The 24984-nt window shown below is 42.1% G+C and overlaps 1 protein-coding gene across 6 annotated transcripts in view; it reads left to right on the top strand.

The window, feature by feature from the left end:
- The window catches only part of nrcama (neuronal cell adhesion molecule a), a 171780-nt gene that overhangs the window by 72764 nt on the left and 74032 nt on the right, over positions 1–24984 (top strand). For all 6 annotated transcript variants that reach the window (XM_061961427.2, XM_061961423.2, XM_061961422.2 and 3 more), the window contains exons 5-7: positions 9708–9901; positions 12320–12442; positions 20154–20324. In XM_061961427.2, coding sequence (XP_061817411.1) covers positions 9708–9901; positions 12320–12442; positions 20154–20324 — 488 coding nt within the window. The remainder of the gene's footprint in view (positions 1–9707; positions 9902–12319; positions 12443–20153; positions 20325–24984) is intronic.

Below are 24984 nucleotides of genomic sequence, written 5' to 3'. Positions count from 1 at the left end.
GAATGGACCATGTTCCGCGCCTCTATTGTCGAGGCGGCTGATTGGAGCTGTGGCCGCAAGGTAGTTGGTGCTTGTCGTGGCGGTAATCCTAGAACCCGTTGGTGGACACCGGCGGTGAGGGATGCCGTCAAGCTGAAGAAGGAGTCCTATCGGGTTCTTTTGGCTCATAGGACTCCTGAGGCAGCGGACAGGTACCGACAGGCCAAGCGGTGTGCGGCTTCAGCGGTCGCAGAGGCAAAAACTCGGACATGGGAGGAGTTCGGTGAGGCCATGGAAAACGACTTCCGGACGGCTTCGAAGCAATTCTGGACCACCATCCGCCGCCTCAGGAAGGGGAAGCAGTGCAGTGTCAACACCGTGTATGGTGAGGATGGTGTTCTGCTGACCTCGACTGCGGATGTTGTGGATTGGTGGAGGGAATACTTCGAAGACCTCCTCAATCCCACCAACACGTCTTCCTATGAGGAAGCAGTGCCTGGGGAGTCTGTGGTGGGCTCTCCTATTTCTGGGGCTGAGGTTGCCGAGGTAGTTAAAAAGCTCCTCGGTGGCAAGGCCCCGGGGGTAGATGAGATCCACCCGGAGTTCCTTAAGGCTCTGGATGCTGTGGGGCTGTCTTGGTTGACAAGACTCTGCAGCATCGCGTGGACATCGGGGGCGGTACCACTGGATTGGCAGACCGGGGTGGTGGTTCCTCTCTTTAAGAAGGGGAACCGGAGGGTGTGTTCTAACTATCGTGGGATCACACTCCTCAGCCTTCCCGGTAAGGTCTATTCAGGTGTACTGGAGAGGAGGCTACGCCGGATAGTCGAACCTCGGATTCAGGAGGAACAGTGTGGTTTTCGTCCTGGTCGTGGAACTGTGGACCAGCTCTATACTCTCGGCAGGGTCCTTGAGGGTGCATGGGAGTTTGCCCAACCAGTCTACATGTGTTTTGTGGACTTGGAGAAAGCATTCGACTGTGTCCCTCGGGAAGTCCTGTGGGGAGTGCTCAGAGAGTATGGGGTATCGGACTGTCTGATTGTGGCAGTCCGCTCCCTGTATGATCAGTGCCAGAGCTTGGTCCGCATTGGCGGCAGTAAGTCGGACACGTTTCCAGTGAGGGTTGGACTCCGCCAAGGCTGCCCTTTGTCACACATTCTGTTCATAACCTTTATGGACAGAATTTCTAGGCGCAGTCAAGGCGTTGAGGGGATCTGGTTTGGTGGCTGCAGGATTAGGTCTCTGCTTTTTGCAGATGATGTGGTCCTGATGGCTTCATCTGGCCAGGATCTTCAGCTCTCACTGGATCGGTTCGCAGCTGAGTGTGAAGCGACTGGGATGAGAATCAGCACCTCCAAGTCCGAGTCCATGGTTCTCGCTCGGAAAAGGGTGGAGTGCCATCTCCGGGTTGGGGAGGAGATCTTGCCCCAAGTGGAGGAGTTCAAGTACCTCGGAGTCTTGTTCACGAGTGAGGGAAGAGTGAATCGTGAGATCGACAGGCGGATCGGTGCGGCGTCTTCAGTAATGCGGACGCTGTATCGATCCGTTGTGGTGAAGAAGGAGCTGAGCCGGAAGGCAAAGCTCTCAATTTACCGGTCGATCTACATCCCCATCCTCACCTATGGTCATGAGCTTTGGGTTATGACCGAAAGGACAAGATCACGGGTACAAGCGGCCGAAATGAGTTTCCTCCGCCGGGTGGCGGGGCTCTCCCTTAGAGATAGGGTGAGAAGCTCTGCCATCCGGGAGGAGCTCAAAGTAAAGCCGCTGCTCCTCCACATGGAGAGGAGCCAGATGAGGTGGTTCGGGCATCTGGTCAGGATGCCACCCGAACGCCTCCCTAGGGAGGTGTTTAGGGCACGTCCGACCGGTAGGAGGCCGCGGGGAAGACCCAGGACACGTTGGGAAGACTACGTCTCCCGGCTGGCCTGGGAACGCCTCGGGGTCCCACAGGAAGAGCTGGACGAAGTGGCTGGGGAGAGGGAAGTCTGGGCTTCCCTGCTTAGGCTGCTGCCCCCGCGACCCGACCTCGGATAAGCGGAAGAAGATGGATGGATGGATGGATGTTATTATTAATAATTAATGATATTTATCTTTGTGGAAACACTGATCATCTTAATGATTTATCACAATAAATGTATATAGAAACAGATATATATCAATATGCAACACTTTATTTTTATATTTTCTCTAAGTGCACATTTTTCAAATTGAACATTTTCAAATGATCACTTCTAAGACAGTCTTGTGAAATCACAATATCCCATTTTAACTAGCTAGCCACTAACATTTTTTTTAACAAATCATGAATTACTTTGCACCATGTTTGTACAAATAATAACTCATGTCAAATACAAAAGTCAACTCTCAAATTTTTAAATAAATCATGTCACACTTTGAACTGGACATAAAAAAATGGGTATTTCTGTCTGTCATTCCGTCGTACATTTTTTTTCCTTTTACGGAAGGTTTTTTGTAGAGAATAAATGATGAAAAAAAACTTAATTGTACGGTTTAAAAGAGGAGAAAACACGGAAAAAATGAAAATAAAATTTTGAAACATAGTTTATCTTCAATTTCGACTCTTTAAAATTCAAAATTCAACCGAAAAAAAGAAGAGGAAAAACTAGCTAATTCGAATCTTTTTGAAAAAATTAAAAAAATAATTTATGGAACATCATTTGTAATTTTTCCTGATTAAGATTAATTTTAGAATTTTGATGACATGTTTTAAATAGGTTAATATCCAATTTGCACTTTGTTAGAATATATAACTGTCATGACTTGGTCCTGGGTGTTAGCTTTTCCGGGATGCAACGGAAAGTTGGCTCGGGCGAGACGGGAATGTAAGTACATTTTTTATTTAAAGACTATAAATACAAAATTAAAAGGATCAAACAAAAAGCGCGCACAGAGGCGGAGAATAAACTATGAAACCAAAAGACTATAGCAAAAAAAGTACAAATGAAAAGCACGCACAGTAGCGGAGAACAAACTATGAAAAACAAAAAGACTATAAACATGGAACAAAAACTTACTATGACAAGGGACATGAAGCAGGATCTTAGAGGATGAAGAGTGTACAGAAGCATAAATGTGGTGAGGTCGTCAGAAAGACAAACTGAAAAACACTGAACTTAAATACTACAGACATGATTAACGAAAACAGGTGCGTGACTCAAGACGTGAAACAGGTGCGTGACGTGACAGGTGAAAACTAATGGGTTGCTATGGTGACAATCAAGAGTGCACAATGAGTCCAAACGTGGAACAGGTGAAACTAATGGGGTAATCATGGAAACAAGACAAGAGAGTGAAAAGACAGAAACTAAAGAGTCCTATAACTAAACAAAACATGACTTAAAACAAAACATGATTACACAGACATGACAATAACAATTTGGACCAATCTGTATTTCTAACAAAGACACATCATTATTTCTTCTAGATTTTCCAGAACAAACATTTTAAAAGAAATTCCAAAGACTTTGAAATAAGATTTAAATTTGATTCTACAGATTTTCTAGATTTGCCGGAATATTTTTTTTGAATTTTAATCATAATAAGTTTGAAGAAATATTTCACAAATATTCTTCATCGCAAAAACAGAAGCTAAAATGAAGAATTAAATTAAAATGTATTTATTATTCTTTACAGTAAAAAAAAAAACATTTACTTGAACATTGATTTAAATTGTCAGGAAGGAAGAGGAATTAATTTAAAAGGTATATGTGTTTAAAAATCCTAAAATAATTTTTAAGGTTGTATTTTTTTCTCTAAAATTGTCTTTCTGAAAGTTATATAAGAAGCAAAGTAAAAAAAATAAATTAATTTATTTAAACAAGTGAAGACCAAGTCTTTAAATATTTTCTTGGATTTTCAAATTCTATTTGAGTTTTGTCTCTTAGAAGCAAAGCAAGACCAGCTTGCTAGTAAATCAAGGTTCAAGGTTCAAGGTTCAACTTTATTGTCCCCGCGGGGAAATTTGTCTTGGGCACAGTGCATCATTGCTTTCTTAACATACCCAAAAACAACAGAACAAAAACACAAGCACAGACACAACCACAACCATACAACTAACATTTAAACATCAGAACATGGAGCTTGATAGACATAGGTGGCACTTTGATGTAGGCATAAAATCTACAGTATGGAGATAAAGATAAAGTACCAATGTGCATTGCACTAGAGCTCATGGATAAAGTGCTGTGTGCTAAAGTGCTTAGTTCTAAAGTGCTATGTGCTAAAGTGCTGTGTGCTAAAAAAGTGCTAACCTATGTATTAAAATTCTATTGCACATTGTTGGTCAGCTTAATGGAGGCTGGGACAAATGATAATTTAAGGCGGTTAAATTTGCATAGTGGGACCCGGAGTCTTCTCCCTGATGGCAGGGTTCCATATTCAGGAAAGAGTGGATGTTGTGAGTTGGAAATAATTTTCTTAGCTTTTTTCCCAACTGCCTGCTCATAGATGCTCTGTATAGGCTCATATTCTTTCCTCCCTACGATTTTCATTGCCGTTGTATGCATGCCGGCCAGTTTGCTTTTTAGCTTAACGGTTAGGTTGCCAAACCATGAGGTGATCCCGTATCTAATGATGCTCTCTACAATGGCACGGTAGAAAATCATCATGATGTGGCTGCTTACGCCGTACAATCTTAATCTTCGCAAAAAATATAGCCTCTGTTGCAGTCTATTGCACAGTTTGTCAATATGTGTCTTCCAGCAGAGAAGATTATCAATATGAACCCCTAAATATTTATATGAGGATACCTGGGTGATACATTCTTATTTTGCTGTTTGTTACATTTTTGTTGTGTTTTAGATTAGATTTAGATTTATTAGTTCCCGTTGGGGAAATTAATTTTCACTGCCGTACATTCAAACTATAAACATTACACATCACGAAACAAAAATAACAAAAAGACATCATACATGACCAACGCATTTACAGGCTTATCAGACAGGTCGGCCGGGCCTGCTGTTAAGGGCGGCTGTAGCTGCAGGGATAAAGCTTTTCCTGAGGCGGGATTTGATGGTTCTGTACCTGCGCCCTGATGGTAGTGGGATGATGTATTGGTGCAGTGGGTGAGTGATATCCTGGACTATCGTGTTTGCCAGTCGAATGATGGACCTGTGGTTTAAATCTGAAATGTTGGGTGTGGGTAGGCCGATGATTTTAGCTGCTATGTTTGTAATGCGTGTGAGTTTGGTCCGGTTGGTTACAGAAAGCATAGTGAAAAAACATGTGGAACAGTACATAAGGGTGGCTTGAACAATGGTGAGGTGCAACGTATAGTCCTTTAAGTTTACGGATGGCTGACAGTCTTTGTTGACTTATTTTTTGAATGTCCGTGGTGTGCTGATCAAAGGTGAGTTTATTGTCCAAGGTTACGCCCAGGTATTTAAAAGTTTCAACTGTTTGCGTGATGTAAAATATGTCTATTGAGGAGCGATGTTCATATGTTGTTAATATTCAGTCTTTTATTGTTCATAGTTAATATTGTAAATACCAATTTTCTTTATTTTAATGTACATTTTGGGTGTCTCATTCAGTAAAAAACTGTAAAATTCCATTCCATTTTTTTGAGGTGGTCTGTCATAACTTTTTAGAACACATTGTGACTTTTGGTATGGAAAAAAAAGGAACCCAAACAAACATACTGTACAGCTAAATGTGTATATATCATTTATACACACATACAGCTTGGCTTCTGTTGCGTTTTGGACCAGTTGTTCCTCCCAGGGAATTCAAGTCACAAGTCGCTCCCAAGCTCTTTACGACACTTAAAGCTGAGTTGAAAAACCACCAGAGACAGAATAGGTATTTTGTAATATATTTGCAAAGCTTTGCATATACAGGTAAAAGCCAGTAAATTAGAATATTTTGAAAAACTTGATTTATTTCAGTAATTGCATTCAAAAGGTGTAACTTGTACATTATATTTATTCATTGCACACAGACTGATGCATTCAAATGTTTATTTCATGTAATTTTGATGATTTGAAGTGGCAACAAATGAAAATCCCAAATTCCGTGTGTCACAAAATTAGAATATTACTTAAGGCTAATACAAAAAAGGGATTTTTAGAAATGTTGGCCAACTGAAAAGTATGAAAATGAAAAATATGAGCATGTACAATACTCAATACTTGGTTGGAGCTCCTTTTGCCTCAATTACTGCGTTAATGCGGCGTGGCATGGAGTCGATGAGTTTCTGGCACTGCTCAGGTGTTATGAGAGCCCAGGTTGCTCTGATAGTGGCCTTCAACTCTTCTGCGTTTTTGGGTCTGGCATTCTGCATCTTCCTTTTCACAATACCCCACAGATTTTCTATGGGGCTAAGGTCAGGGGAGTTGGCGGGCCAATTTAGAACAGAAATACCATGGTCCGTAAACCAGGCACGGGTAGATTTTGTGCTGTGTGCAGGCGCCAAGTCCTGTTGGAACTTGAAATCTCCATCTCCATAGAGCAGGTCAGCAGCAGGAAGCATGAAGTGCTCTAAAACTTGCTGGTAGACGGCTGCGTTGACCCTGGATCTCAGGAAACAGAGTGGACCGACACCAGCAGATGACATGGCACCCCAAACCATCACCCAACCATGCAAATTTTGCATTTCCTTTGGAAATTGAGGTCCCAGAGTCTGGAGGAAGACAGGAGAGGCACAGGATCCATGTTGCCTGAAGTCTAGTGTAAGGTTTCCACCATCAGTGATGGTTTAGGGTGCCATGTCATCTGCTGGTGTCGGTCCACTCTGTTTCCTGAGATCCAGGGTCAACGCAGCAGTCTACCAGCAAGTTTTAGAGCACTTCATGCTTCCTGCTGCTGACCTGCTCTATGGAGATGGAGATTTCAAGTTCCAACAGGACTTGGCGCCTGCACACAGCGCAAAATCTACCCGTGCCTGGTTTACGGACCATGGTATTTCTGTTCTAAATTGGCCCGCCAACTCCCCTGACCTTAGCCCCATAGAAAATCTGTGGGGTATTGTGAAAAGGAAGATGCAGAATGCCAGACCCAAAAACGCAGAAGAGTTGAAGGCCACTATCAGAGCAACCTGGGCTCTCATAACACCTGAGCAGTGCCAGAAACTCATCGACTCCATGCCACGCCGCATTAACGCAGTAATTGAGGCAAAAGGAGCTCCAACCAAGTATTGAGTATTGTACATGCTCATATTTTTCATTTTCATACTTTTCAGTTGGCCAACATTTCTAAAAATCCCTTTTTTGTATTAGCCTTAAGTAATATTCTAATTTTGTGACACACGGAATTTTGGATTTTCATTTGTTGCCACTTCAAATCATCAAAATTAAATGAAATAAACATTTGAATGCATCAGTCTGTGTGCAATGAATAAATATAATGTACAAGTTACACCTTTTGAATGCAATTACTGAAATAAATCAAGTTTTTCAAAATATTCTAATTTACTGGCTTTTACCTGTATATATATACATTTAGACCAGTCCAGTATAGAACATTCTATCGCGCCGCCAAGATGGTCTGTTCCCCCTCGACCAAAACCCCTCTCCTCTTAAGTCTCTCTTCCCCCCCCCCCTGGCAGTCATGTCTCTCTAGCCAAAACAAATGCTTATTATCGCTCTCTCTAACATTCCTCACTTCAAGGTTAAGCACACAGTTTTGCAGACAACCAAAAGACCACATTTGGAAGAGAAACACTAGCTGTTTTGTAATATGACAATGAAATAAAAAGAAGTATCACTTAAATTCGGATATATGTAAATATCTGCCTCCGACACTTCCCATCCATCCATCCATCCATCCATCCATCCATCTTCTTCCGCTTATCCGAGGTCGGGTCGCGGCGGCAGCAGCCTAAGCAGGGAAGCCCAGACTTCCCTCTCCCCAGCCACTTCGTCCAGCTCTTCCTGTGGGACCCCGAGGCGTTCCCAGGCCAGCCGGTAGACATAGTCTTCCCAACGTGTCCTGGGTCTTCCCCGCGGCCTCCTACCGGTCGGATGTGCCCTAAACACCTCCCTAGGGAGGCGTTCAGGTGGCATCCTGACCAGATGCCCAAACCACCTCATCTGGCTCCTCTCCATGTGGAGGAGCAGCGGCTTTACTTTGAGCTCCCCCCGGATGACAGAGCTTCTCACCCTATCTCTAAGGGAGAGCCCCGCCACCCGGCGGAGGAAACTCATTTCGGCCGCTTGTAGCCGTGATCTTGTCCTTTCGGTCATAACCCAAAGCTCATGACCATAGGTGAGGATGGGAACGTAGATCGACCGGTAAATTGAGAGCTTTGCCTTCTGGCTCAGCTCCTTCTTCACCACAACGGATCGATACAGCGTCCGCATTACTGAAGACGCCGCACCGATCCGCCTGTCGATCTCACGATCCACTCTTCCCTCACTCGTGAACAAGACTCCGAGGTACTTGAACTCCTCCACTTGGGGCAAGATCTCCTCCCCAACCCGGAGATGGCACTCCACCCTTTTCCGGGCAAGAACCATGTACTCGGACTTGGAGGTGCTGATTCTCATCCCAGTCGCTTCACACTCGGCTGCGAACCGATCCAGTGAGAGCTGAAGATCTTGGCCAGATGAAGCCATCAGGACCACATCATCTGCAAAAAGCAGAGACCTAATCCTGCAGCCACCAAACCAGATCCCCTCAACGCCTTGACTGTGCCTAGAAATTCTGTCCATAAAGGTAATGAACAGAATCGGTGACAAAGGGCAGCCTTGGCGGAGTCCAACCCTCACCGGAAACGTGTCCGACTTACTGCCGGCAATGCGGACCAAGCTCTGACACCGATCATACAGGGAGCGAACCGCCACAATCAGACAGTCTGATACCCCATACTCTCTGAGCACTCCCCACAGTACTTCCCGGGGTACACGGTCGAATGCCTTCTTCCAAGTCCACAAAGCACATGTAGACTGGTTGGGCAAACTCCCATGCACCCTCAAGGACCCTGCCGAGAGTGTAGAGCTGGTCCACAGTTCCACGACCAGGACGAAAACCACACTGTTCCTCCTGAATCCGAGGTTCCACTATCCGGCGTAGCCTCCTCTCCAGTACACCTGAATAGACCTTACCGGGAAGGCTGAGGAGTGTGATCCCACGATAGTTAGAACACACCCGCCGGTTTTATATATATATATATATGTATATATATATATATATATATATATATATATATATATATATATATATATATATATATATATATATATATATATATATATATATATATATATATACACATTATCAGGCGTTCCCAGGCCAGCCGAGAGACATAGTCTTCCCAACGTGTCCTGGGTCTTCCCCGCGGCCTCCTACCGGTCGGACGTGCCCTAAACACCTCCCTAGGGAGGCGTTCGGGTGGCATCCTGACCAGATGCCCGAACCACCTCATCTGGCTCCTCTCCATGTGGAGGAGCAGCGGCTTTACTTTGAGCTCCCCCCGGATGGCAGAGCTTCTCACCCTATCTCTAAGGCGGAGGAAACTCATTTGGGCCGCTTGTACCCGTGATCTTGTCCTTTCGGTCATAACCCAAAGCTCATGACCATAGGTGAGGATGGGAACGTAGATCGACCGGTAAATTGAGAGCTTTGCCTTCCGGCTCAGCTCCTTCTTCACCACAACTTAGCTTGGCCTCCCCAGACACATTTTGTTTCTCTCAATGTGGCCTCCCAGTCCATATATTTGCCCAGCTCTGCTCTAACTCTTTTCTTCCTGGTTTTGTATTTTTTGGTAGCTTTTCGTGGACAAGAAACGGAACCCATTTCGATGTGGAGAAAGACTCCAAAGTTCTGATGAAGCCCGGCTCAGGGACTCTGGTCATAGACATCAGCGGTGAGAAGGCCGAGGCCTACGAGGGGACGTACCAGTGTACAGCCCACAACGATCACGGCACGGCTGTGTCCAACAACATCGTCATCAGACAGTCCAGTAAGAATGTATTTATATTCTTGTAATACGCTCATTATTAATCAAAGCCATCTAGTTGCTGAGACATGGAAATGGAGTCGGAATCATACTTGCCAACTCTCCCGGATTTTCCGGGAGACTCCCGAAATTCAGCGCCTCTCCCGAAAACCTCCCGGGACAAATTTTCTCCCGAAAATCTCCCGAAATTCAGTTCGGAGCTGGAAGCCACGCCCCCTCCAGCTCCATGCGGACCTGAGTGACGTCAGGTGCGCAACGCCACGTAAATCGTTGGCCAACCAAAAAGTAACCCCAGTACGCTATAGCCAACACTCACCAGGAGATGGCAACAGACAAACATAGATCACTATTACATTCCTCCCCTTTTAGAAATGTATAGAAGTTACTCAAAATAAATAAACAACCCAACCAAAAAATGCTCAATTAAAAAACTGTACTTAAGCCACATTCTTTTCTCTTTTTTTTAGTACTGAACTCTTAACCCTCATTTGTAAAAAAAAAAATAACATGCTTATTATTCAAACAGTATTTGTACACCTTTAACACAGATTTTTATACTGTCTTCAGTTTTTTTGGTGGTACTCGAAACCTTTCTGGGTACCTGCGAAAGGTGTTCAGCATGGTTAGAAAAATAGTGACAGAGAATAGAACAAGGATGGACAATTCAACCCTTAACTCAACAATGAGTAGATGAGTGTTATGTGTATGTATATGTGTAAATAAATGAACACTGAAATTCAAGTATTTCTTTTATTTATATATATATATATATATATATATATATATATATATATATATATATATTATATATATATATATATATATATATATATATTATATATATATAATATATATATATATATATATATATATATAATATATATAATAAAATAAATATATATATATAGCTAGAATTCACTGAAAGTCGAGTATTTGATATATATATATATATATATATATATATATATATATATATATATATATATATATATATATATATATATATATATATATATATATATATATATATATATATTAGAGATGCGCGGTTTGCGGGCACAACCGCGGAGTCCGAGGATTATCCGCGGATCGGGCGGATGAAATTTAAAAAAATTAGATTTTATCCGCGGGTCGGGTCGGGTCGGGTCGGGTCGGGCGGTTGTAATAAAAAAAAATTAGATTTTAAATAGATTCAGGCGGGTGGCAGTTAAACCAATTGGGAAATATATATACATAGTTAAATGTTGTTACCCACATACGAAAAACGAGCAGGCACCTGCAGCATATGCCACAACAGAAGAAAAAAAAAGAAAAAGAGATGGACACTTTTACGGAGCGGAGAAGGCCCCCGACGCCTCGCCGGGGTCCGGGACCGAGGCCCCTTCCCCCGAGAGGGCCCCACCGGGAGCCGTAGCTGAGGCGATCCGCGAGAAGGGCCCGACGCACGTCCAGGGTCACCACCGCGCTCACCGCACCGACACCCCGCCTCGTCCGCCTTCGCCGCGGCCGGCGTCACGCGCAGCAGGTAAGCAGCTTACCTGCCCGCCACCCCCGTGGCCGGGGGCTCGTAACAGGGGTCACTCCGCGCGCCACCCCTGTTGCCGGGGGCGCGTAACAGGGGTCACTCCGCGCGCAGTGCGCTCACGAAAGGGGTGGGGCTCACCCTGGTTGATATAGACAGCAGGACGGTGGCCATGGACGTCGGAACCCGCTAAGGAGTGTGTAACAACCCACCTGCCGAATCAACTAGCCCTGAAAATGGATGGCGCTGGAGCGTTGGGCCCATACCCGGCCGTCGCCGGCAGCGAGACGCGCTTGGAGGTGCGCTCAGCGCGGCTCCCATATGATTGCGTCTGGGTCGTGACAGTGTGGCACGCGAATGTCTGTGCTGCATTGGATCAGTCTCCTTTCTTTAACAGGCAAAAGCTTTATAACCTCACTAATGCCTTGCATCGTCTATATTAGATATATAACAACGGGCGGGTGCGGTTCTGATCAAATGTTACATCGGGTGGATGGCGGATGGTTGACGACTTTCTGATGCGGTTGCGGATGAAATAATTGCCTATCCACGCATCTCTAATATATATATATATATATATATATATATATATATATATATATATATATGAAATACTTGACTTGGTGAATTCTAGCTGTAAATATACTCCTCCCCTCTTAGCCCCGCCCCACCCCGACCACGCCCCCCCCCCACCCCTCACCTCCCGAAATCGAAGGTCTCAAGGTTGGCAAGTATGGTCGGAATAAATAAGCTCAACTTCTTCTTACTCCTTTTTCCAGACTTGTTTAACGTGATGTTTTTGATGGCCGAAACAAATAAACCATCACCATTACCATCATGCACAATTCTATCCACTGAGTGTCCTTGAATGCATTCTGTCTGACGTTGGTGACTCCCAGGGTCCCCCTTGTGGTCGAAGGAAAGAATTGAGGCCATCACCGTGCAGCTGGGGATCTCCCTGGTGCTACAATGCCGACCCCCGGCCGGGCTGCCCCCTCCCGTCATATTTTGGATGGATAACAGTAAGTCTTTGCCATCAAGCTTTGTTAAAATCCTCTTCTAAAAAAAAACGGATTCTCTTTTCAGGTTTTCCTGACAGTCCGTCTAATAATTGTCCTTTTAAAGATAAATGAAGTTAGCTCAGCAGCTATAAAGTAAACAATGTTTTTCTTTCATGAAGTCTTCTGACTGGTCACACTTTAAAAGCTGCTGCTTTATTGTTTTGTAGATTACGCAGGCTAAACAGACTATTATTTAATACAGACCTGGGCAAATTAAGGCCCGGGGTCCGCATGCGGGCCGTTAAGCTTTTCAATCTGGCCTGCTGTACATTCCCCCCAATTTTTTTTTAGATCTTTAAGATCGAAATTGTAGCTGCCATTATGATGTGCAGTGATGTTTTCAAATGATCGTAAGTCTTGAACTATACAAAGTATTTCAATGGTCGGAATTTGTGCTTTTGCATGATATACTAGTTACCAGAGGTGGGACCAAGTCATTGTTTTGCAAGTCACAAGTAAGTCTCAAGTCTTTGCCCTCAAGTCCGAGTCAAGTCCCGAGTCAAGACAGGCAAGCCCCGAGTCAAGTCCAAAGTCAAGACTGGAAAGTCTCAAGTCAAGTCCTAAGTCCTGCATTTTGAGTTTCGAGTCCTTTCAAGTCCTTTTAACCACAGACTAATATATTAACACAGATTGTGTATGCTTTTCAAACGCTGTATTTATTTATTAAAACAAGTGCATTTTAAATTGCAGGAAAGAAAATTGTGCTGACATTGCACTTTATAATAGCACTATTAACCAGTCATTTTAAACATTAACTCATTCCTTTACAGAACAAACACATTGAAAAATAAAGTGCAAATGTACTTATTTGTACAAAAGTGTTAACGTTGAAAAAACATGACATATACGTGAACATAACAAAAAAGTTGTACTTTTTATATGTCAGGGCCCTATGCTGCATTGCATTTGCAAAAGACCAAATTAGCCAAGAGTCTGTCAGTCATTTGTGCACGATGGGGGCGTAGTATGATGCCACCATGGCTGAAAACTCGCTCCACTGGAGCACTGGAGGCAGGCACTGCCAAGACTCTCATGGCCACTCGGAACAGTGAAGGAAGAGTCTTCATGTTCAATGCCCAGAACAAAAGGGGGGAGAGAGTTGTTTTGGGTTGGTGCACTACTTGTAAGTGTATCTTGTGTTTTTTATGTTGATTTAATTAAAAAAAGAAAAAGAAAAAAATTTTTTTTTCTTGTGCGGCCCGATACCAATCGATCCACTGACCAGTACCGGGCCGCGGCCCGGTCGTTGGGGACCACTGAGGTAAACAACCAACAGTATGTCAGAAAGCTAGCTAAAACGGTACACATATTCATAATATAGTATAAATTTTAACTGACCTTTATTTGACTATTTTTGTCTTTTTTTAGGTGGCTAAAATACGCGGTGCTGCTGACCGCCGTCTAACGTTACGTGTGATATATTGACTAACGTAACCCTGCTTAAAAAAAATCACTGAACAAAAAGTATGAATAAGGTAGTGAACTGCAACAGATTCCCGTGTTTGCAATAACGTTATAACGTTAGCAGTGAGTTTACAGCCTCACTGATTTAACTACACAGCAAATAAAAGTCACGTTACTTAGCCAATAAACGTTATCTTACATTCAAAACTTACCCTTCTTTGTGCAACTTCAAATGCCGGACGAAGTTGGAAGTTGTTGCCTCTCCATCAGTAATTTTGGAACCGCATGTGTTGCATACTGCAAACCGTTTTGTGTTGACCACCTCGTCATTTTTATACCCAAACAAAATTATTTTAGGTATCATTTTTTGTTCACTGGCGTGTGGTTTGGACATGTCTTCTTTGTTGGTTGTCCTGCAATTTGATTGGATGAATGCTGTGTGATGAAAACAAAGTAGATGTAATTTGATTGGCTGTTGTACTGAGAGCACACCAGCTGACACACGCAACGCTGATAGACAAGTACACAATGAAAAATACGGAGCGCTCCCGAATAACTTTTTCATCTTTGGGTTTTGGGGAAAGTAGCAAGTCATGTCAAGTCATGTCAATTCAAAAGGCTCAAGTCCAAGTGAAGTCACAAGTCATTGATGTTAAAGTCGAAGTCGAGTTGCAAGTCTTTTTACATTTTGTCAAGTCGAGTCTAAAGTCATCAAATTCATGACTCGAGTCTGACTCGAGTCCAAGTCATGTGACTCGAGTCCACACCTCTGCTAGTTACTATGGTAATCTAATTAGTTAGCATACCTGCCAACTACTCCGGTTTTCCCGTAATTAGTACGGTTTTCATCAACCTATTCCGGGTTACGGTTGCAGTGATAAAAAATACGCTTTTTCATTAATTAAAAAAAATTTTTTTTTTTAAAGTTTTATTCACGAAATCGCGTAACAACAATGACAATCGACACTGCTTCCCGTAACTTCCTATCGAGCCATTCCGAATGCCATGCGCGAGGCTATTTATAGCACCGCTGCCAAGCACGAGGCACCAGTTGCCATTGTTTCCAAACGAGCGAACGATCATGGAATCAGCCGGAGAAACATTGCAAACGAGTCTTAAACCGAAAAGAAAACTGCAGTCATTCCGTGAAGAATATTCAAAAGTGTCACGACTTGGACTATGGCGTGGTTTGTTCTCCCGTGGTGCAAATGAACATTTGGACCAGATATGACTTGCAGGTGAATACATATTTAATTTTACAATAACAAAAGGAACAAACTAAAGGTGCGCACAAGGGCGGAAGTACAAAACTTGACTATAAACACAAAACTTGCACAAGGGCAGAAACTATGAACAATTAAACAAAACTTGCAAACTATGGCTTGAATTAGTGATGGGTCCGGCAACACCGATGCATCGGCGCATGCGTCGAGCTCATAGAGCAAAACCCTGTGTCGGTGCGCGTACCGCTTTTAGAAAGTCACGTGACCGATCATGAGCTGTTTTGGTCACGTGACCGATACGCCAACTGTGTCGCCTCCTCTGTGCCCTGTGAGCGGCTCTTTTCTACAGCCGGAGAAATAATAACTAAGAAGAGAAATCGTCTAAAATGTAATACGTCGGAAAAACTTTTTTTTTTTTTTAAATAAAAATGTGTAAAAAAATAAAATTAAAACAATTCCCAGTCCACAATCATCCACAACACGTTCTCTTAGATTTCCATGTTATGATACATGTTCACATTATTTATTGACTGTATCTAAAAAAGATACAAATATATTTTTATTTAAATGAAGATATGAAATAATCCTAAATGAAATACGATGACTTGGTTTATATTATTGTATATACTAGGGCAGGGGTCACCAACGCGGTGCCCGCGGTCACCAGGTAGCCCGTAAGGACCAGATCAGTCGCCCGCTGGCCTGTTCTAAAAATAGCTCAAAGAGCAGCACTTACCAGTGAGCTGCCTCTATTTTTTTAATTGTATTTATTTACTAGCAAGCTGGTCTCGCTTTGCTCGACATTTTTAATTCTAGAAGAGACAAAACTCAAATAGAATTTGAAAATCCAAGAAAATATTTTAAAGACTTGGTCTTCACTTGGAATAAGTGGTAGAAAATGGATGGATGGATGGGTCTTCACTTGTTTAAATAAATTCATTTATTTTTTACTTTGCTTCTTATTACTTTTAGAAATACAATTTTAGAGAAAAAATACAACCATAAAAATGATTTTAGGATTTTTAAACAAATATACCTTTTTACCTTTTAAATTTCTTCCTCTTCTTTCCTGACAATTTAAATCAATGTTCAAGTAATTTTTTTATTTTTTTTAGTGTAAAGAATAATAAATATTTTAGCTTCTGGTTTTTCGACGAAGAATATTTGTGAAATATTTCTTCAAACTTACTATGATTAAAATTCAAAAAAATTATTCTGGCAAATCTAGAAAATCCGTAGAATCAAATTTAAATCTTATTTCAAAGTATTTTGAATTTCTTTTAAAATTTTTGTTCTGGAAAATCTAGAAGAAATACTGATTTGTCTTTGTTAGAAATATAGCTTGGTCCAATTTGTTAAATATTCTAACAAAGTGCAGATTGGATTTTAACCAATTTAAAACATGTCATCAAAATTCTAAAATGTATCTTAATCAGGAAAAATGACTAATGATGTTCCATAAATTATTTTTTTTATTTTTTCAAAAAGATTCAAATTAGCTAGTTTTTCTCTTCTTTTTGTCGGTTGAATTTTGAAATTTAAAGAGTCGAAATTGAAGATAAACTATGTTTCAAAATTTTATTTTAATTTTTTTCGTGTTTTCCCCTCTTTTAAACCGTTCAATTAAGTGTTTTTTTCATCATTTACTCTCTACAAAAAAACCTTCCGTAAAAGGAAAAAAAAAATGTACGACGGAATGACAGACAGAAATACCCATTTTTTATATATATATAAATGTATTTATTTAGCTATTCTTGTTTAAATCACACTTACGTGTAACTTACAAATGACAATATATTTATTTATTTAAGTGTGTATCAAACTGGTAGCCCTTCGCATTAATCAGTACCCAAGAAGTAGTTTTTGGTTTCAAAAAGGTTGGTGACCCCTGTACTAGGGCATCAAATCAGTGTCAGTTGAGTCGGTCCATAGGTTGCCTGTAGGGATTTTTAATGTCCAGCAGATGTCAGTATTTAGTGACACAGTATCGACACAGTATCAATACAGTTTTGCAATGTGTCGAAACGCTTCATGACGCCTCATCAACCCATCACTAGCTTGAATAAAGAAAACTTACTTGGCATGGACAAAAAAGGAGCAGCGTGAACAATGGACATGAAAAGGAGTTAGAAATGTGTCGAGCATAAATGCGGGGATGTCGTCAGGACGAACAACAGAAAATGAATGAACTTAAATACTATGGACATGATTAGTGAAAGCAGGTGCGTGACTCAAAACGTGAAACAGGTGCGTGACGTGACAGGTGAAAACTAATGGTTGCTATGGTGACAAACAAGAGTGCACAATGAGTCCAAACGTGGAACAGGTGAAAAGCCAGAAACTAAACAAAACATGACTTAAAACAAAACATGATTACACAGACATGACAAAAAGCCTATTCGGGAATAATTATCCGTTCCAAAAAGGGTGAAAACTACGCGAATTGCACCTTGTGCAGACAAGATTTTTCGTTCGGACGCGGAGGAATTAGCGATGTAAAAGACCACGTTGGGACAAAAAAACACAAGTCTAATGCCGTTGCTAGCGATACAAGTGGAAAACTTTCAACGTTTTTCGTCGCCCAAACAGATTCTTTGGATGTGATAAATGCCGAAGTTTTATTTACGGAGGCAATAATTGAGCATGGACTTCCAATCGCACATGGGACAGTTATTTCGGAAAATGTTTCCCGACTCGAAAATCGCCAAAAAATATGGATGTGGTTGAACCAAAACATCAAACATTATTCAGTGTCTTGGAACAGAATCCTCAAAAAGTATCGCCGATGTCATGAAGACGGAACCATTTAGCATGTCGACTGACGGCAGCACCGATTATGACGATGTAAAACTGTACCCCATTTGTGTTCGATATTTCGATGACGACATTGGAAAAGTATTGTCAGTACTTCTGTCTTTGAGGGAATGCAATACGGCTTCCACAGGCGAAATACTCGCGGAAGAAATAGACTCAAACGAAATTCCTTGGCAGAATTTGGTTTGCTTTGCTGCCGATAATGCTGCAGTGATGATGGGATATAAAAAGGGTGTTGCAGCTTTCATTACGGAAATGTCTCCTTCGGTTTACATCGCCGGTAAGTACAGTTCGTAGCATAAAAAAACTCACAAAACATAAAATTTTAAGTAAATCTTTTATTACATAAACAATAAATCAAATCAAAAATAATTTCTGTGTACAGTATATCTTTTTATTTGTGATAACATGTTCAAAACAAGTAACATATAACTATCATACTATTCTATTACTCTTTATTAATTTGAAAAATGTCGTCATGAAGTTTTATATTTATATTTATTTATATTTTCTTTCATAAACCAACATTTAATTTGAATGAAGTTAGCTTACCATGTTTACAGTATGATAATTGTGATAGAAATATGAACAAAAACTTACTATGACAAGGGACATGAAGCAGGATCTTAGAGGATGAAGAGTGTACAGAAGCATAAATGTGGTGATGTCGTCAGAAAGACAAACTGAAAAACACTGAACTTAAATACTACAGACATGATTAACGAAAACAGGTGCGTGACTCAAGACGTGAAACAGGTGCGTGACGTGACAGGTGAAAACTAATGGGTTGCTATGGTGACAATCAAGAGTGCACAATGAGTCCAAACGTGGAACAGGTGAAACTAATGGGGTAATCATGGAAACAAGACAAGGAAACTAAAGAGTCCTATAACTAAACAAAACATGACTTAAAACAAAACATGATTACACAGACATGACAATAACAATTTGGACCAATCTGTATTTCTAACAAAGACACATCATTATTTCTTCTAGATTTTCCAGAACAAACATTTTAAAAGAAATTCCAAAGACTTTGAAATAAGATTTAAATTTGATTCTACAGATTTTCTAGATTTGCCGGAATAATTTTTTTGAATTTTAATCATAATAAGTTTGAAGAAATATTTCACAAATATTCTTCGTCGCAAAAACAGAAGCTAAAATGAAGAATTAAATTAAAATGTATTTATTATTCTTTACAGTAAAAAAATACATTTACTTGAACATTGATTTAAATTGTCAGGAAAGAAGAGGAATTAATTTAAAAGGTAAAAAGGTATATGTGTTTAAAAATCCTAAAATAATTTTTAAGGTTGTATTTTTTCTCTAAAATTGTCTTTCTGAAAGTTATAAGAAGCAAAGTAAAAAAATAAATGAATTTATTTAAACAAGTGAAGACCAAGTCTTTAAATATTTTCCATCCATTTTCTACCGCTTGTCCATGATGGACGGCGCCCTTAGCATTTGCCTATACGGCCTATGCCACGGGCCGGCCCTGCCTCTGAGCGTGTTTGTCGTTTCGGCTTCAAACTAACACAGGAGAGAGATTGAACCCTTCTAATTGAAAGTTAGCGAAAGAGTTTTGATACCGGCTCCGGTTTTGATTTTATGACCCTTCAAAGAGCCGCTGCGCTGATGCTGCTGTTTTTTCTAGAAGGCTGCTTAAAAGCAGGGCGCACCAGCTTGCCCACACAATGCAGACAAGGTAGGTACACTAAACAAAAGTATTGGGACAATTCGGACTAAAAGTAGACAAAAGTATTGGGACACTTATGATGAAAACTGAACAAAAGTATTGGGACACTTAGGACTACCACTGGACACACGTATGGGGACACCTACACTGGACAAAAGTATTGGGACACTTAGGACTACAACTTGCCAAAATTATTGGGACACTTGGGACTAAAACTGGACAAAGGTATTGGGACACTTAGGACTAGCACCTGCCAAATACGCGGGCCCGACCAACGCTGCTTGCAGCTTTAATATTTATTTGAATTGTGTTACGAATTGAGATCAGGAAGTGAACAAATGTGTTTGTAATTCCTGTGGAAAAGGGGTAGGATTAAATAAGCTTGGCTTTTTTTTCCTGCTCCTTTTCGGACATGTTGTAATGAGAAAATGGAATGATGTGAAATATGTGATGTATCATATTGTAACTGTATGCATGTTTGAAATACGACTTTTAAATAAAATAAAAAAACAATGCTCTCCGTCCAAATCAGATTTCCAGAAGCTGCCGCTGGACAAACGAGTGTCCCAGGCCCTGAATGGAGACTTGTACTTCTCCAATGTCCTGGCTGAGGACACCAGGAATGACTACATCTGCTACGCCCGCTTCCCACATACACAAACCATTCAGCAGAAGCAGCCCATCTCTGTCACAGTGCAGGAGAGTAAGTGATTTTCTGTATTTTTACTTCTTTTTTTTTTTGGATACAGTTGTACCTCAATTTACAAGTAATATGAAAAACGAGCTATCTCTCGGCTTTTTGTTATGCCAGCATACCTCAAGTTACAAGTGTCACGTTCAAACACTGAGGACATCTATTAAACAAGACAAAAGGCAAGGAATCAAACAGAGACAGAATTCAATTTGGACTCAATTGAGGAGAGACATGGCCACTGCACTCTCTGTACAGTCCTGCACCACGCTCTGACGTAGAAGGTTTTCGTCTCCTCATTTATTCAGATGTTCAATGTTCACGCACCAACACATGTCACAGCAGGAATGGGAAGTATGTAAAACAGTCATTGTTTTCGGTCGCTTTGAAGACCAAGAAGAGGATTTCTCGGGCTTGGGCTCTTCCTGGATCCAGCTGGGGCAGGTGTTGGAGGACAATGGATAACCCCTCTCGTCTCCTGACCACAGCAACTTCGAAAGGGCAGCGGGTCGTAAATAGCGTTGACCTCGGTTGCCAAATAGTTGGAAGAGAGTTTGTGAAATACTTCAGAGAGAGTTCGTTTAACACTTCAAAGAGAGTTCCTCTGGAAGTTGAGCAGATCCTGCCATCTGTCCGTGTTGAAATCACAGTGGCGTTTCACGAGCCTTCTTCCTCTTGTTAGGCCTCGAAAGACAGCATTCATAATACAACGTTTCTTTTGTGATAACTTACAAACAATTATTCCAACAACAAGCATTTTCTCTGCCGGTTGAAGTAGTTATTTATTTACAGACAATTTTTTTTATGACGTTATTGTTTCTTTTGTTAATATCAGAGTTCGTTCTGCAAAAGGGTAATCCCGAGAAGCGTACACCTTATGGACAGGGACCCACATTTTAAATATACAAACCCCAAAACCAGCGAAGTTGGCACGTTGTGTAAATCGTAAATAAAAACAGAATACATCCATCCATCCATTTCCTACCGCTTGTCCATTTGCAAATCCTTTTCAACCTATATTCAATTGAATAGACTGCAAAGACAAGAAACTTCACGTTCGAATTGGTAAACCTTGTTATTTTTTGCAAATATTAGCTCATTTGGAATTTGATGCCTGCAGCATGTTTCAAGAAAGCTGGCACAAGTGGCAAAGAAGACTGAGAAAGTTGAAGGCTCATCAAACACTTATTTGGAACATCCCACAGGTGCACAAGCTAATTGGGAAAAGGTGGGTGCCATGATTGGGTAAAAAAAGCAGCTTACATGAAAAGCGGTACTGCATCAAAAACCGACATCAGTGTGTAAAGGATATCACCATATGTTCTCAGGAACACTTCAGAAAACCACTGTCAGTAACTAGGGATGTCCCGATCCAGGTTTTTGCACTTCCGATCTGATACCGATATTGTTTTTGCACTTCCGATCCGATACCGATACTGACCGATACCGATACGGACCGATAATGGCCTATCCGAGCAATTATTAAAGTTTAAAGTTATTTAGCCTACTTAGTTGTCAGAATCATGTTGAAAAGGGTTTTAGTACTCTTGATAACAACTAGCCAGCTGAATTAGGGGAGTTTGAATAATACACAATGGTTGGTAACAAGAAACTGACCTGTTTATTCAGTGAGAGTTCAATGAGTGTTTTGAGTTACAAGCTTGTAAGTTGAGGTATCACTGTAATTCTATGTATTTTATTTGTTTATTTATGTTTTTTTGTATTTTTTTTGTTGCATTTTTTTTGCCTGTTTTGCATGCTTATTAGAGATGCGCGGATAGGCAATTATTTCATCCGCAACCGCATCACAAAAGTCGTCACCCATCCGCCATCCACCCGAACTAACATTTTACCAAAACCGCACCCGCCCGCACCCGCCCGTTGTTATATATCTAATATAGACGATGCAAGGCATTAGTGAGGTTATAAAGCTTTTGCCTGTTAAAGAAAGGAGACTGATCCAATGCAGCAGAGACATTCAATGCGTGCCACGCTGTCACGGCCCAGACGCACACCAGTGCGCAATCATCTGGGAGCCGCGCTGAGCGCACCTCCAAGCGCGCTCGCGCCACTCAAACTGCTGCAGGCAGCTGCGTTCTATCTTCAATCAACCCACCCATGAGAGGGACGACTACTTAAACAACCGCCACCAGAGATGCTCCTCCTGCCTCCCGACCACGCTTCCGCCCCCGGACAAACCCTGCCTGCCTCGCCCTTGTCTTGACAGCACCGCTCCTCTCAACACGCACCTCCAACACTTACGGTAAAACCCTCCAGTTAAATTCCACACATAGTCTGACACCCATTTCCTGTTTGGTTACATACACATCTAATATATATATATATATATATATATATTGATATATACAATATAATATAATATATAGTATAATATCATATAATATATTGGATAATATATTGTATGAATTATACATATATAAATATATATATATATATATATATATATTATTATTATTATTATTGTTATATATATATTTATATAGAGATATATATAATTCCATCCATCCATCCATCCATCTTCTTCCGCTTATCCGAGGTCGGGTCGCGGGGGCAGCAGCCTAAGCAGGGAAGCCCAGACTTCCCTCTCCCCAGCCACTTCGTCCAGCTCCTCCCGGGGGATCCCGAGGCGTTCCCAGGCCAGCCGGGAGACATAGTCTTCCCAACGTGTCCTGGGTCTTCCCCGTGGCCTCCTACCGGTCGGACGTGCCCTAAACACCTCCCTAGGGAGGCGTTCGGGTGGCATCCTGACCAGATGCCCGAACCACCTCATCTGGCTCCTCTCGATGTGGAGGAGCAGCGGCTTTACTTTGAGCTCCCCCCGGATGACAGAGCTTCTCACCCTATCTCTAAGGGAGAGCCCCGCCACCCGGCGGAGGAAACTCATTTCGGCCGCTTGTACCCGTGATCTTGTCCTTTCGGTCATGACCCAAAGCTCATGACCATAGGTGAGGATGGGAACGTAGATCGACCGGTAAATTGAGAGCTTTGCCTTCCGGCTCGGCTCCTTCTTCACCACAACGGATCGATACAGCGTCCGCATTACTGAAGACGCCGCACCGATCCGCCTGTCGATCTCACGATCCACTCTTCCCTCATTCGTGAACAAGACTCCGAGGTACTTGAACTCCTCCACTTGGGGCAAGATCTCCTCCCCAACCCGGAGATGGCACTCCACCCTTTTCCGGGCAAGAACCATGGACTCGGACTTGGAGGTGCTGATTCTCATCTCAGTCGCTTCACACTCAGCTGCGAACCGATCCAGTGAGAGCTGAAGATCCTGGCCAGATGAAGCCATCAGGACCACATCATCTGCAAAAAGCAGAGACCTAATCCTGCAGCCACCAAACCAGATCCCCTCAACGCCTTGACTGCGCCTAGAAATTCTGTCCATAAAGGTTATGAACAGAATGGGTGACAAAGGGCAGCCTTGGCGGAGTCCAACCCTCACTGGAAACGTGTCCGACTTACTGCCGGCAATGTGGACCAAGCTCTGACACTGATCATACAGGGAGCGAACTGCCACAATCAGACAGTCCGATACCCCATACTCTCTGAGCACTCCCCACAGGACTTCCCGAGGGACACAGTTGAATGCCTTCTCCAAGTCCACAAAGCACATGTAGACTGGTTGGGCAAACTCCCATGCACCCTCAAGGACCCTGCCGAGAGTATAGAGCTGGTCCACAGTTCCACGACCAGGACGAAAACCACACTGTTCCTCCTGAATCCGAGGTTCGACTATCCGGCGTAGCCTCCTCTCCAGTACACCTGAATAGACCTTACCGGGAAGGCTGAGGAGTGTGATCCCACGATAGTTAGAACACACCCTCCGGTTCCCCTTCTTAAAGAGAGGAACCACCACCCCGGTCTGCCAATCCAGTGGTACCGCCCCCGATGTCCACGCGATGCTGCAGAGTCTTGTCAACCAAAACAGCCCCACAGCATCCAGAGCCTTAAGGAACTCCGGGCGGATCTCATCTACCCTATACTACATGACGTCACTATACTATACTTTCGTTAGGTAAAAAAAATGTTCTGAATTTATTTCAATAAATATTAACTTGTTAACGGTATAATGCTCAAATAGGGACGAGGCGTGCTGCAGGTGCCTGCTGATAAATAATTGCCTGTTTCAAAGAGTGCTGCTCGTTTTTCGTATGTGGGTAACAACATTTAACTATGTATATATATTTCCCAATTGGTTTAACTGCCACCCGCCTGAATCTATTTAAAATCTAATTTTTTTTTATTTCAACCACCCGACCCGCGGACAGAGGTGGGTAGTAACGCGCTACATTTACTCCGTTACATCTACTTGAGTAACTTTTGGGATAAATTGTACTTCTAAGAGTAGTTTTAATGCAACATACTTTTACTTTTACTTGAGTATATTTATAGAGAAGAAACGCTACTTTTATCTACATTCAGCTCGCTACTCGCTACTAATTTTTATCGATCTGTTAATGCACGCTTTGTTTGTTTTGGTCTGTCAGACAGACCTTCATAGTGCCTGCGTTTCAACAAATACAGTCACTGGTGACGTTCACTCCGTTCCACCAATCAGATGCAGTCACTGGTGACGTTGGACCAATCAAACAGAGCCAGGCGGTCACATGACCTGACTTAAACAAGTTGAAAAACTTATTGGGGT

Source organism: Nerophis lumbriciformis, linkage group LG05 (assembly GCF_033978685.3).
Source record: "Nerophis lumbriciformis linkage group LG05, RoL_Nlum_v2.1, whole genome shotgun sequence".
NCBI classification, from domain to species: Eukaryota; Metazoa; Chordata; class Actinopteri; order Syngnathiformes; family Syngnathidae; genus Nerophis; species Nerophis lumbriciformis.
This window is presented reverse-complemented; position numbering and strand designations above follow the sequence as displayed.